The sequence below is a fragment of the Micropterus dolomieu genome, linkage group LG13 (assembly GCF_021292245.1).
Source record: "Micropterus dolomieu isolate WLL.071019.BEF.003 ecotype Adirondacks linkage group LG13, ASM2129224v1, whole genome shotgun sequence".
Lineage (NCBI taxonomy): Eukaryota > Metazoa > Chordata > Actinopteri > Centrarchiformes > Centrarchidae > Micropterus > Micropterus dolomieu.
The window spans coordinates 28,265,981-28,281,916 of NC_060162.1; the positions used below are offsets into that span (position 1 = coordinate 28,265,981).

Below are 15,936 nucleotides of genomic sequence, written 5' to 3' on the forward strand. Positions count from 1 at the left end.
ATCCGCCACCACATCAGGAGCACGCCCAGGCGTTGTAGTGAGGTCATACAGGCACGTGGAGGCCACACACACTACTGAGCCTCAATTTGACTTGTTTTAAGGACATTACATCAAAGTTGGATCGGCCTGTAGTGTGGTTTTCCACTTTGATTTTGAGTGTGACTCCAAATCCAGACCTCCATGGGTTGATAAATTTGATTTCCATTGATCATTTTTGTGTGATTTTGTTGTAAGCACATTCAACTATGTAAAGAAAGGAGTATTTAATGAGATTATTTCATTCATTCAGATCTAGGATGTGTTATTGTTGTATGTATTACGTGTTAAAGGAAGTTTTTCCTTGCGTCTGTCGCCTAGTGTTGCTCTTGGTGGGAATTATTGGGCTTCTGTAAATAACATCATAGAGTACAGTCTAGACCTGCTCTTTTATGAAAAGCGCTGTGAGATAACTGTTGTTGTGATTTGGCGCTGAAAAAATGTTGGTACTAAATAACACTTCTTTTAGGATGTTCTCATAAACGGATTATGATATGATAAACCTGTTTCAATAGGCCCTGACAGATCTCCATACACATGGTGGTTATCTTCATTCTCTGAGTCATAATAATTATGTTGATTTCCGGAATTTTGCACGCTAGCCTCAAAGCCATATACTTTGTGTAACAGCAGGCTGAATGGATAGCATTTGTGTGGTGCCAAGGTATGACAGCTCTCCAGGCCATACCTTGTATTTCAAGTAAATAATCTTGTGATGTGAAAACTGAAACAAAGACATTGGTTGAAACTGGGCTGAACTTGGTTGAAAAGTGGAAGTTAAGATAACTTCCGTAAATTGCTTTTTTTCAATGTAACAAATTATGGTCAAATGAAATGCTGTTTAAACAACAGTTATATGTAACTAGATGTCCAGAAAATACATTTTGCCCAGTTTTAATCTAGACACCTAGACATCTTTTGACCAGCAAATCTTGCAATGCTTGCTCAAATAGTAAGGCGGTATATCAAAAACAAAATGCTATTTAAACTTGTGACTGTATCCTCATCTCCTGCCGTATACCCTACAACCATTGTTTACTGGCATATTCTGCTGCCTATTTATATGCCACTGTCCACCAGCAGGTACTGTTTAAAACTTGCAGCTAATATTAGAACATTCAACTGGAAGATAACCACTTGTAGAAAACAACCACTCATGTGATGAGGTAGGGTATAACTATATACATGCTCTGTAGTGTTTTCCAAAAAGGGGAAAGCAGGCCTATATTACATACTCAAGTCCAGTTTATTTGCATAGTCCAATATCACATTAAATGTCTAAGTGGGCTTTACAGGCCCACAGCAGAACCAATAGTTCGCAATCAGACCAAGCTCTTCAAGATTACAAGGAAAGATGAACTCAGACAGGTGCTTGATATAATCCATAGGTCACAAAAAGAAGGCAATTACAAAAGTCAACATGAAATTTGTACAGTTCATTTAAATACATAATGCAACAATGGGACTATAATGCAACAATAATATTATAATAGAAAAAATACTGATGTAGTAAAACCCAATGTAAGGAGACCAATTTAAATGATCCAATGAGTCCTGTTGAGTTAACAATCATAAAAGTAAATTAATCCCATGGTTACAGTTATACAGTGAAACTGACTCATTATAATATAGCGATCACACAAATGCACCCATGAGAATGCACAAAACAAACCAGTAGAATATAATTGATGCTTGTCTTAGAATGAGAAGCAAAATACAGGAACTTTTTTGTACATTTATTCAAAAATCCTAAAAATAGTTAGTGCTTCATAATTTATGAAATAATCCCTGAGTACACATAACATATGGACACCTTTCTAAAACAAACCCATACTTTCACAATTAACCTCTACAGTTCCCTTTTTTTCACCATACATCCTTCTTGTAGACAAATGTTTTTCTTTAAAATTAGCGCTGCCATGTATTACTAGCTGTACTTCCCCTATAAAGTTAGCATGTTTTGAGCATTGTTTTGAATAGATGCTGATAGTTAGCTGTCTAACATATTTATGCACGCTGTTATGCTTTTATGAGATCATTTTGGCAGTTTTTACTAGAATTCATTTAAAAAGATTTAAGTGAAAACTAATGCTAGGCTAATCTAGGAACTAAATAATAGAGACAGTTGCCTTATTTCAAAGCCACAAACTAACATTAAGATACATTTTTCTGTTAAATTTAAAAACCTGCAATTTACCTCGGTACAATGGAGGTGAATGGAATTTTCTTTGTGCTGAGACATTTCATGTGGAAAAACTAAAATGTGTTTCCAGAGGCAATGTCCCACTTACTCCACATTTAAATTGACTGATTAATATCTGTTGACTGACTTTAAAAGTAAATATCTATACTTTGACATTCCATTCACCTCTGTTGTATTGGGGTGGCAGTAAAGGTCTCAGCAATGAAAACTAACATTGGGTGTAAGAGGGTAAATATGTTTTTGTTATTTGGTTAAACTTACAAGGAAATTGACAATTCACATTGTTAAAACATTGTTAGCAACAATTGTTTATTATAAATAGTTAATTTAAAAAAAAACCGTAAGATTTATGGATGATTAATCCAATAATAAACAAACAGCCTTAAACTTCAACAACAGAGCATAGTTCCGGCATTTCCAGCATCCAAATTCTTTGACAGTTCACAATTGAGTGTACTGACTTACATGACAAAGAAACAAACTACCTCAAAACTTCAAAGACAATGAAAATGTATTAATTGTTGAGCCAATGTCGTCTCAGTTAAATATTACTCATGAAAACTATACTCACACACACTCACATATATATATGTATACAATATTGTCCACTGACAAGTTAAAGGACAAGGCTGAATAAATAAATGATGATGTTTTGCAACCCATTTACTCATGCTGATGAAACTGATGGCCTTCAGTCTTCAGATCTCAACCCAGGTGAACACCAATGGGAGACTTTGGAGAGACCACATCTCCGCACCAAATGAGTGAATATCTTTTGGAAGAATTGTGTTTGTACCTCCAGCAGAATCTTTTGTCAATGACCAATGAAGCTGTTTCAGAGACTTCTGGTGGAACAACATAACTTGTAATTTGTCACCCATGTGTATATACTTTATATCTTCCAAACCTGAATACTATTTTAAGCCTTGACACTAAATGCTTTAAAACATACAAAGCTTGTAGATAGGGAATGATAAACAACCCCAATTTTAAATAAAAAAAAGCATTACATTATTAAGACTGTGACACTAAACACACATTAGGCCTATTCTTTTCAAGGCACATTCTCTATGCAAGATAAGCACCAAATGATGCTTTTGTGATCAGTTTGTAGCCCTCTTCGATCCACACACTCACATGATCTCCTTCCAGCAACTCAAAAAGTTGTCCTACAAACACATTCCTGAACGCTTGTGAAGTGCACGCTATACCATCCGAGGCCTGTGTCATGGCTACAGTCTTGTTGTAACCTTCATTCCATTTGTTAAGCACTACATGGAACCCTGTGAAATTTGCAGCTTTATCCTTTTCTTGGCAGCTCAAAGCAATCCTCACGTAGACAAAATAGAAGCTTGTCTCAGGAATCACAATGGCACGTTTCTCTGCGTTGTATTTTTCACCAAACACCACTTCCCATTCGATGTTTACTCTATCAGTGTTGTTGTTTGCAGCCATGGACCCTGTAGGATGAAGGACATAGAGTAAATCAAATGTTTCATTAAAACAAATAATTTGTTGTCTATTTTGTTTGCTTATAATTTATACAATTTTCACTATTCTTTCACTATTTTTCAGGTTCAAAATCTTATTTAGAGGTTGTACCAGAAGAGGTTTACATGGTTTCACAAAAAAACACCATATTTTTGTCATACTACACATTGCTGCAGCTCCTCGTTTCACCCTGTGTGTTAAACACTTCGTTTTAGCTATGGAGTGATGCATCTTACTTCTACAAGATCTTTGTTGGGAGTTGCACATGCAAGTTCCTAGTTAAGGACTACTAGCCAATCAGAAGTAGAGTAGGGCGGGTTGTGAGAAGCCAGTAAACACGGCTTCATTTCAGCTGTATATCCCCTTACCAGCTTAGCAACATGGACTGGAGCAAGAGTTTCAGAGTAGTGAGTTATTGATCTGTAACAGGGGCAATTCTAGGATCAGACTTTTAGGGGTGCTCAGCCCCTAATGAGAATGTAGCATACATTCAATGCCTCGCAAAAGTGTTCACTAATTGGTGGAGAGAATAAGTAGGCCTACTAGAGAGGAGCTGGTGCAAAGCGGAGCAGGCCGTCAAGGGCGTCACTTTGTGTTGAAAAGTGGCGGGGACATAAGGGCTCAGATTAGGGGTGTGAGGATACATTTGGGTCATGAGACGTGACGATGCATCAGAACAACACAAGAAGATTTTGAGGATTAAACTGGTAATTTCCTGCATTCTGCTCCAATTTACGGTGGAAATGTCTTTTTCTCTATGAGGGAAAACTATATTACAGTGCATGTTTTCTTATTTTGCAAATCAACCTTTTTCAAAACATTTTTCATTTGTTAACATTTCTTGGTGTAGAACGTTTTCAACAAATCAACCATTTCAAAATGTGGCGGGGACATGTCACCAGCGTCCCCAGTGTAAATGACACCTGTGGGGTCAGTGGACCACTTAGGGTCAGACAGCATTGTGGAGCTGTGTACTCGGGAAATGTGGAGCTGTAGGCTCATGTTTACTCCCTTGGAGGAGGGAGGGTGTTAAAAGTGTTCAGTCTTGTGTTTTCAGTTAAATCTTGTTACGTGCTTGCTTTCTCTTTTAAAGAAGTGGTATTATGCTTTTTGGCTTTTTGACTCTCCTTTATTGAGTTATATATCTTTTTTGTGCAGGTAACAGGTTTGCAAAGTGAAAAAGCCCAAAGTCCAGTCCAAAAGGAGTTCCCATCTCCCACAGAAAACTCTGCTCTGAACTGCCTGAAAACAGCTTGTTTGTAGTCCAGCCTTTACCTCCCTTTCTTGTGACATCACAATGAAAATATGTGTCATAATGCTCACTGAGCGACTAGTCCGACACGCCCTCACTGATCTGCAGCACACAGCTCCCCTCTCCCTTCCAAACACTAGCTACCCTCCAGGCCGTCAGTGGACATAAAGTTGTTACTGTGATGTAGAGACAGAGCTCAGTTAAAACTTTATGGATGAAAGAGTCTTTTGTTACAGATTAATAACTCACCACTCTGAAACTCTTGCTCCAGTCCATGTTGCCAACCTGTTCGGCAACATGTACAGCTGAATCTGTTTACCATCTTTTCGCTGACCCGCCCTTCTCTGCTTCTGATTGGCTAGTAGTCCTTAACTAGGAACTGCGCATGTGCAACTCCCAACAAAGATCATTTAGAGACCAGATGTATCACTCCATAGCTTAAACAAGCCTTCAACACAGGGTGAAAAGAGGAGCTGCAGCAATGTGCAGTCTGACAAAAAAGATGGTATTTTTTGAAAATTAAACCATGTAAACCTGCTCTGGTACAACCCCTAAATAAGATTTTGAACCTGAAAATGAGCAGAATACCACTTCTTTAAGGAAGTACTTTTCTGTTGCTGATTGAGTTTAATTTGTCAGTGTTATTTGATTGTTAAAAAAAATCTTTATTTTCTTTGCACAGAATCTGTGAAGTATATATTATTTCTATCAGTATAATATTCTAACTAATTTCATACAGTAGCTAAGTCTACTGTTAGTAGTGTTGGGCAGGAACTGTACTAATATTACTTTTCTCATTTTACATTTACTCATTTTCCCAGTAACTAATGGATCTCTCCATGCAGGCTTTGGTCGGCTTCACTGTCCGATCTCTGTCTTACCCCCTTGGACAAAACGTAGTAAACCGGTGCAAAAGGTTTTGGATTGAATCCGCCCCAGATTGGCGCCGTTGAGCCAATCAGAATTCAGCTAAAACGAGGATCAGTACAAGTTGGGAGTGGCCGCTCGAATATCCCCCCTCAATGTTGAAAGTAGCCTATTAGTTTGGCCCAGACTGACAGACACACAAACAGTGTTCCACTCAAGGGGGAAAGCCAGAGATCGGACAGTGAAGCCAACCAATCCATATAGGCCCAAAAATTACGTCAAAACCCTGTGACACCCCGTTGCACATGAGAGATCTAACTGTATTAGATTTTAAGCTCTCAGCAATCTAAAAAAACTATTCGGCCATCAATGACGCTGCATTGGTGTTTGACAGGTGAGCCTCGTAGGTGGGCTGATTAATCAGTGACTATCTAAGTCAGACAAACAGCACGCAGCTACCAGAATTATGGTGTTTCTGCCGTTGTTCTACGTCATTAAACCACGGTTATGCTGTGCGATCATGCGCAGTAGTGCCAACAGGAAGTAGTATATTATTGGTCCAAAACTGGCTTCACTCCTCTCCATTCAAATCAGCGGGGTGGCTTCGTCCAGTAATATACTGACTATGGTTCCGCTGCAGCTGACAGGTCAGCCAGCACGGTCGCGGATCATTAGGTAAAACATTAGAAACTGGACAAATAATTATTTTCAGAAAATAATAATAAATGATTGTATTATTTTTTTAGGTGTGCTTAGATGAAAAATTAATTTTTGCTGCAGCATCCCTGAAAATAGTCTAAAAAATTTTTTGAGGGTGTGTCGGACTAGCCACTAAGTGAGCATTATGACGCACATTTTGCTGTGATGTCGCAGGGAAGAAAGGGCTGGACTACAAACAAGCTGTTTTCAGGCAGTTCAGAGCAGAGTTTTCTGTGGGAGATGGGAACTCCCTTTGGGCTGGACTTTGGGCTTTTTCATTTTGCAAACAAAAAAAGATATATGACTCAATAAAGGAGAGGGGAAAAGTCACGCACTGTTGAAACACATAACTCCTAATCAAAGCAAAGGCATGAAATCATGATGTGGACCCATTTCCTGTGCTAGTTTTATGCCAAGAAACTCATACACAACTTGGTTGTCTGACTGCTGTAGATGTTTTGCATGATCTCCTAAGACCAGATGTGACTCAGGTCACACTTTCATGACATACTTTTATAGCTTTGTAATGTTGGGGTTGTGATTCATTCGGCTAAGATTTGTTGATTTTGTATTGAGAATATAGGCTACACTTAGTGTTTGTTCATCTTTGGAGAAGTATTTAGGTGTGTACACATGGAATTTACAAAACAAATAATACAATACATGTGGATAACAATAAGAAGTAAAAATATAAACTAACATAAAATACATGTGCTTCACTCACTATCAGCCAAAACAAGAGTCACTCAAATAGTAGTGAAAACTCAAGAAACATACTTACTTAGATGAATGCGCATTCTTTGTGGGTTCATTTGAGGATTATCTGTAGCTAGAGAAAGTGAGGAGAGGTTCAAAATATAGCTGCTTGCTTGTATACTATTTTTGGAAAAGCAACACCCTGATTTGAGTCACGAAACACAAGTATGAGAAAACTGTCTTAGTTCCAAAACAGGGCCTCCCACTTCCATAAACCATTTTAGAAAGCATGAAGTTAATGATATAGCATACCTGCTGGACACACTCTCTCTTGCTTGGAGTAGGCTGGACTTTGTGCAACTGCACTCTAGGAATAAGGTGGAACACATTTTTATAAAGTAACAATAAACAGGTTGTACGGGAAATTTGCTTCATAAAAACAGTAAATATATTTTTATGTTTTGTCTAATCTGTGTTCAGTGAGATATATTCTATATAGGTGGACGGGAAGGTTTGTCATCTATAGTGATGATATTGGGACGTAGTGAAATAAAGTAGCACATTAAAATGTGGACACAACAGCCTATGTAAATATAAATCCGATACATTTACACAGAAACATTAAGTCATGTCTATCCCTTAACCTTATGGCACAAGTACTTAAGTTTATACAACTCATTCTGTGGCAGCTCATCTGTAATCACTGTATGTATTAACAGAGATGCAGTATACTGGGCACTGTGCCAGCATCACATCAAGCCATTTGATAGTGGTTACTAGTTTTAAAACCCAACACCACATCTCACTTCAGGGGTTTAGTGGACCGATGGCTCTGTACGAGTAGGCTGCTTGTACTTTGTTAACTTAAGTTTATTTGTATATCCCAATATTACAGACAAGCTGCCAATGATGTTTACATGCTCACATCATCAACGATCCAGACACAGCCAAAGCTTTCTAAGAAGACAAGGAAAACAAAATGAAAAAGTTTTGGAACTTACCCCTTGTCCAGTGGATCCAGATTTTTCATGTTGCCTTAAATCTGTACAGATGGCAAAAATGTACAGTGCTGTACAAAGGAGCACCAGGAGCAGAGTGATAAGTCTGAGACGCATCTCCTGTTGCTTCATGTCCCGGCAGTGTTTGATGAGAATGAGCGCAGACTTCTCCGAGCCCATCTCTATTATTGCATCGCTGCAGGCAACTTCAGCTGGCCGAATGTGTCCCATCAGTCTCTGCCCCATGGTAGCAGGTCTGATCTCAGTTTAAGTAGCTGGTGGCTGGTCCTGAAAAAATCTGTTTACCGGTGATACATGGGGTGTCTTATATTAGCAGTTGAACAGTGGGGGTAGCTAACCGCCTACACCAAAATCATGAATTACCTCATCTCTCCATTCATGCAGATGGGAAGGGAGAAGAGAGAGAGGAGGAGCAGAGACTAGAGACCGGATTTATATGGAGGGATTATTGGGTCAGAACTAAAACTAAAAGTCTAAAACTAAAAGTTGAAGTCGAAAATGAATATGGTATTTAGGATTGGGCATTTGGTATTTAGGATAGGGCATTTAGCCATTTAGGATTGGGAATTTGGGGATTTAGGATTGAGTTGTGTATGCAAATGAGGAGGCGTGACCCAAAGCCTGCAGGGAGAGTTTGGAACGGCTGTGGCGCAGAGGCACTTTATGGACTGCAGGGGGAGCTCTGACTGCCAACACACTGCCATGAAAGCAAGCAGAGGAAGTGAGCAGGGCTGGAGGGAGGACTATCATTTTTAATACCATAATTAAAAGTGTACAGCATTTCTGTCCATGTGGCCTCACACACAAAGTCAACAGTGAAAGGAATGCTATCCATGTGACGAGAAAGCAGCGGACAGTACAGCAGGTAAGATATGATAACATTAGCAAATTAGCTATATTAGGCTAACTGTTGCTGAGATGCATGAGTTACATTTCTATCGGTACATGCAGGTTTTAAATGCGGCTATTAACCCCGCTGAGGGCTGTGTGTATAAACTGTAAAGATAAGGTGTAGAAGCTGTGTTTCTGGGTAATAGCACCATGCTGGGCAGGTGACAGGTGTGTGTTTACAGTGTTTGTGAGCTCTGAAAAACATAACAGCGCAGCTATAAAGTCTCAGCCGGCAGACCTAGTATGGTATTATTACTACACATGTATGGATGTAACGTTGAGGCCTGATAGACATCCGCTAATCAGAAACAGAGGACACTACCTGCATCACTGCCGATGTCATTTGACCAGGGAGACAATGGTGATTAATGTGATTGTCATCAGTGTTTTCCTATAGTGTCTCCTTTTGTTCTTTCACTTCAGTGTGTTTCTAGTGTTCCCGTCTGTCCCTGTGTTTGTTATTGCCCCATGCTCAGTCTCCTGGCTCCCGCTCAGCTGCTTATTTGGGCCTAAAGTCTACACTAGAGGTTTTTGAGGTTAACACAAGCTCCACTGTTTTTCCCCACTGACTTGTCCTCCCCCCTGCAAACACTTGGTGTCACAGCTTTGGATCAGCCATCTGCAGCAGAGTCCCAGTCCACTGGGTCACACAACAAGTTGGAAATTACAGCTACAGCTGATTCAGTAACCTCTGGATCCACTCAGGACATTATCTCTCACTTAGACATAATTTAGTCTTCATTGAAGGCTTGTATTTTATCTTACAGAGTTTCTATGTGATCTATAATTACTACCTTATTTGCTTCAAGTGGTGGGTGCCGCTGAAATTAGAAAGATATTTGGGCTAATTTGGCTTTTAGTTATGATTATGTAGTTTGTCATTTGTTCTGCTGTCTTTGGAAGAATTTGCTCATTTGTATAGGCAGCAAAATAAAACTGGAAATTGGCATAACATTTCCTTATACTTCCAATTTTACGATAATAAAATCAGTGTTCTTCAATTATGTATAGAAGCTTCCTACACCAGGTAATGACAGATAGAGACAGCGACGTCACCTCACAAGGCCTGACCTGCACACGTTTATTTGACGTCATTTTTTCATCCTGAAAACAAGTCTTTAAAAACTATTTGTAAGAAATAAATATTTACCTTCTGAGCCATGACCCTCTAATTTCCAGGTTTTGCAGTATATGAAGCAACATTATATATTTAACACAGCCCTGTTCTTCGCCCATTTACATTGATCTCCACTGGCACTGTTGACAAAACCTGGACTCATCACATGGATACAAAACTCAGGAACTTTATTCCATAGGGCAGGAAAGTTTGTAGTCTCCTTATGCTACACACAGCACATAACAGATAGTTAGATATACATTTGAATATGGTAACATAAAAATGGCCTATACAGTTATTGTTTTACAAATATACAAACACAGATACACCCAGGAAGTAACTGTCCAGTGCATTTTTTAAATTTGTGTCAGGGAGAATGTAAACAGCAGTAAGGTCATAATGGTAATATGGTTTTCTCCAACAGGACCTCAGTCTATTTTTTACTCCAAAAAGTTTTTGATCATCCAGTACTTGATGTCACTGATACAGTTGTCAGGGTCATAATAGGGCTGAGGATATCATGTGAAAGTGAAATACACAACTGAGCCTTGTGGGACCTCAAAGAAAATGTCATAATTGCCAGTTTAAAAGTTGTCAAGAGACACAGAGAATGTCCTGGCAGTTAGATAAGAAGAGAGCCCCTTTAAGACACGGCCACATTGCCCAAATGAATTTTCTAGTTTACTGATTAAAAAGCTGTGGTTAACAGTATCTAAGGCTGCAGTCTATTCTAGAAATACAAGGATAGAAGGTTTGTTTGCAGCATTGTTGATCTTTTCATCACTGACTACTTCAAAGCTGTTTCAGTGCTGCGCTTGGTCCTGAAGCTAGATTGCTACACATCGTATAGATTGTGGAGGGAAAGGTAATTATGCAGTTGTTTGTAGACATCCTTTTCTAAAATTTTACTAGGAAAAGGGATATTGCAGATTGGTCTGTAGTTGCTTATCACTAAGGGGTTTAGCTGCTTTATCACCTCTTTTGGATCATAGAGGTAGTGGGTGAAAAATGATGCATTGTGCCCACAGTATTGTGATGGTGTAAGGGCATTAGATGAACGAAAGATGACTAGGGTTGGATATCTGAAGGCATCTGAAGGAAGTTTGTGAATAATGTCAGATGAGATGACGTGGGCAGTAGCGAATGGGGGACGCATGGCTGGCTGTCCAGCAGAAGGCAAACGTGAGGCAGAGGAGCAGGTGGTGATCCTGAGGTACAAGAAACAAAAGGTTAGTCACAAAGAAGACACTAGGAAGCAAAGGAGAGATGATGAGGCAGGAGCTCCGAGTTGATTGAGCCTGAGATGTGAAACTGAGTTTTCAGTTCTTAAACAGCTGATCAAAACTAGTTCAATCAACCCTGAGTGTGAAAATTACAATTCACCATGGCAATGGGTAAATAAAGAGTAAAGTCTCCATTTTAATCCAGTGGTGCTAGAACTATGAATTCATGCTAACACGGACCATTTCATTTATCTTAAAAAAAACTTCAGTGGAGGAAGGATTAATGATTCAACACTATTACATTTGATTCAGTGAAGCACATTCATTGTTTAATAAAGTGCTGATATCCTTCTGTATGTTGCATGGGATTTATTTAGCTGATGGGGACAAAATACAGGTGGCAATAACTGAAGATGAAATTATGAATCAAACAGATAAGACAGTTTACTCAAATACCTGTGAATGTAAAGTCACAGTCCAACCCAGTAATAAAGATTGTGGTGATTTGCAGTTGAAAATTCATCTAGGTTCAAATTTACTCTATTTTGCATGCGTTTTGAAGACTGTAGATTTTCAAAGACTTTGGAACTCCATTTAGTCCATACCAAACGTTAACCATGGTGCATCCAATTTTGGTTACTGTTTTTGTTACAATCTAACTAGCAGTTACTAAGCCTCTAGTGTCGAGTTTATGCCCGAACTTAAGAGAGAAGTAATTGTTGCACATCTGAATGAAAACTCAGTGTGGCTTTGAATATCGTTACTAAAATCTGCAACATGAACAGATCGAAACATTGTTATCAGCACGGTCAGTTCAGAGTCATGTTAAGTTACGGAAATGCACTGCTATGTTGAGGCTTCTCACATAACTCACTAACAGTATACCAATAAAGGAAAACATTTGGCACAACTCTTACATTATACAGATTTGTATTGTAGCTCCTGTTTATTACAGTTGCATGTACAGTCATGTTACAGGCTTTAGAGACACAATTTCTTATATGTACCACCACAAGGTCTTAAGCGGATGATACATGGACTATTTACGTCTACTTACGTCTACGTATGTTCCGTTCATATATTATGTCTGCTTGCAACATACCTGCAACCTACACAAACAGATCGGTACATTGTTATGAGCATGGTCTGCACTGCCTTGTTGAAGCTGCTCCTAACATAACTCACTAACAGTATACTCCCTCTTGTGGTAAAAGTGGGATCTAACACTTACTTTTTTAACTATGGCCTACTTGTGTACAGGACACTGGAGCACAACAATACATAATTAAACAATACCAAAAAGCAAAAGTATCACAAAACAATACATGAAGAAACAAAAAAACAAACCCCACTGCTACACTCTAAACAATATGTAAGGGGGTGCCTGTGTTATGAACCTAAGAACCCATTAACCTCACATAATACAGAGCTAGTGCAACCCAGTGCAGGTGTGTGGATGTAGCTGAGCATGGGGCAAAAACAAACACTAGGAAAACACTGATGACAATCGCATTAATCACCATTGTCTCCCTGGTCAAATGACATCGGCAGTGATGCAGGTAGTGTCCGGATGTCTATCACGCCTCAAAGTTAAATCCATACATGTGTAGTAATAATACCATACTAGGTCTGCCGGCTGAGACTTCATAGAACTTCATAAAACTGTTATGTTTTTCAGAGCACACAAACACTGTAAACACACACCTGTCACCTGCCCAGCATGGTGCTATTACCCAGAAACACAGCTTCTACACCTTATCTTTACAGTTTATACACACAGCCCTCAGCGGGGTTAATAGCCCTGCTCACTCCCTCTGCTTGCTTTCGTGGCAGTGTGCTGGCAGTCAGAGCTCCCCCTGCAGTCCATAAAGTGCCTCTGCGCCGGTGTCGGGTCGCGGGGAACCCCAATCCTAAATCCCCAAATTCCCAATCCTAAAAACCAAATCCCCAATCCTAAATGGCTGAATGACTAAATGCCCAGTCCTAAATACAAAATAAATTTTCAACTTCGACTTTTAGTTTTAGATTTCGACTTTTAGTTTCCAATTTCGACTTTTAGTTTTAGTTCTGACCCAATAATCCCTCCATAAATTTATGTACAATGTACAAAACTTGTGAATTTTTTCTTTACCTCTAATGTATTATGGCTTTTATCATTATGATGATAATAATAAAACATTTAATTTTTTTGATTTTTTAGTTTGTGCCAGAATATTTTTTTTTTCTAAACTGGTAGAAGTATTTTGGAATTTTAGAAACAGTATAAAGTTTTGTTGGAGCAGTGTTTATTTTTCCGGCCACTTGAGGGCAGCAAGCTGTTAACAAAACATAGACTTAATATCACCTATTAAGGTTGCTTATTTACACATTTCTGCCAAACAGAAAACAGTATAATGTAAATGGAGCTGTGTTTCCAGCATTCAGTCTCTTTAAGTTCATTTCTTTTTTATGTTAAATCAAAACAATGTGATGACAATTTGATTTGATTTAATTTGATATGCCCTAAAATGCTGAGGAAAACTTTGGGTTACTTGACTTAATGCCCGGTTCTTTGACAGTGGCTTGCCTTTATGGTTTGTGGCACATGACACAAACAGCTGGTCCTCTTTTCTGAAGCCTGCTGTTGCAAAAGCTTAACTGTGGAATTTCTTTAAGCTGACTCCACCAACTTAGGCCCAAAGGCCAGCAGGACGGGCAGGTGGACAAACCCTGTAAGTCAGCCACACACTTTGATGTGGTTAAAGGAGTAATTCTGTTTTTAGTGAAATGAACTTAATCCCCACTGCCTTCGTAGGCTCAAATGGGTGATGAGAAAGGGCAACCAACAAAACAAACAGATGTACCCTTCATGAAACTAAAGGATGCTGCCCCATAAAACCAGGGGTGAAGGACAACATTCGGGGCCCTATACATAACCAGTCTTTATGGTCGCCCTTCCTGACTTGGTCCATGTCTTTCACGCATATTTTGAAAAATGTTCACAAATAATTGAGCTAGCAAATGGTACATGTAGTGTTGATTAGGATAGTCACTAATGAACTGTTTATACAGGTATTAATAACCTGAAACATACAGGATTGATCAGGGCCAAATGTTTTGTTAATTAAAAAATAAAACTGTAATAGAAAAAGTAAAACTTGTAATTGAACATTTAAGTTTTGGTCTTAAACTTGAAAAATACAACCATATATTCAAAATAAAAATAAGTGTTTAAGTGTTTTGTTTTCAATTTAATGTTGATTTAATTCTGGAATTATTTTGAATAAAAGATTAATTTTCATTTTCCACTTTTATAAATTTTGACATTTGAGGACTTATCATGAGCGACACCCTAACAAAGTCCTTGCAATGCATGATTTTCAGCTTTGTGCAGTTGTCCAAAGTATCTATTCAAAGCAGCTCATATTTGTCGGGGGAGGCTAGGTTGTCCTTAGGTGTGAATGTGAGTGGTTGTATGTCTATGTGTGGCCCTGCAATGGACTGGCAACCTGTCCAGGGTGTACCCCATCATCTCCTGAAGTCAGCTGGTATTGGCTCCAGCCCCCCGCAACCCTATACACAGGATAAGCGGTTGACGATGGATGGATGGAAAAATGAATCATTTATTCAAAATAATTCCATAATTAAATCAACATTTTATTGAAACTGAAAACAAAACACGTAAACGTTTATTTTTATTTTGAATATATGGTTGTTTAAGTTTAAAACTTAAATGTTCAATTACAAGTTTTAGTTTTTCTATTACAGTTTTTTTTTGTATATTTGTATAAAAATTACATCACATGTTTTCATGAAACAAAAACTAATAAAATGAAAAATGTTGGTCCTGCAATTCTCAACTTGCTACTGTCTAGGCAAGGCAAGGCAAGTTTATTTGTTTATTTTTTTAACACATTTCAACAACAAGGCATTTCAAAGTGCTTTACATTAAATATAAAAGCAACATAGGGAAATTGAAAAAATACACATTAAAATATAAATAGAAAATAAAAACAGGATAAAAAAAATTATTAATGATAATAAACAGGGTAACACAGGACAGTAAAAGTTACAGTGCAGAGTACAATCAGGGTAAAAGAGTTAAATTGAAGAAAAAAAAAACAGGCTGAGGGGTTGAGCAAATAATTGAGTTACAATTATTTTGAAAAGAGAATAAACAGAGAAGTACACTTAATCTACTCTCTCTAGCTAGTCTGTACTCGGGTCCGTAGCAATCTTTGGGTCCACGGAAACTCCAAAAACCCTCGGACACTACAGAGAAACCAGGACATGTCTGTCCGCAGGCCACTTTGATCCAGTTATACTCTGGACCCCCCTGAGTGTTTACAGGTGGACAGAGGTTCCTGCAAATCACTCAGGCGTGAGATTTAAGACCACTTCCTTCGCTCTGTTCAATCTCACTCTCATTATCTTTTCACTCAATTACCTACTCATTTCTCACC

General features: G+C 38.5%; 1 protein-coding gene across 1 annotated transcript; it reads right to left on the bottom strand.

The window, feature by feature from the left end:
- Positions 1-1,263: 1,263 nt before the first annotated feature.
- On the bottom strand, positions 1,264-8,537 carry LOC123981905. Its single transcript, XM_046067144.1, has 4 exons — positions 8,246-8,537; positions 7,557-7,611; positions 7,330-7,377; positions 1,264-3,699 (listed from the first exon to the last, which is right to left on the bottom strand). The coding sequence occupies exons 1-4, from the start codon at positions 8,486-8,488 to the stop codon at positions 3,308-3,310; spliced, it is 738 nt and encodes a 245-aa protein (XP_045923100.1). The 5' UTR covers positions 8,489-8,537; the 3' UTR covers positions 1,264-3,307.
- Positions 8,538-15,936: the final 7,399 nt, after the last annotated feature.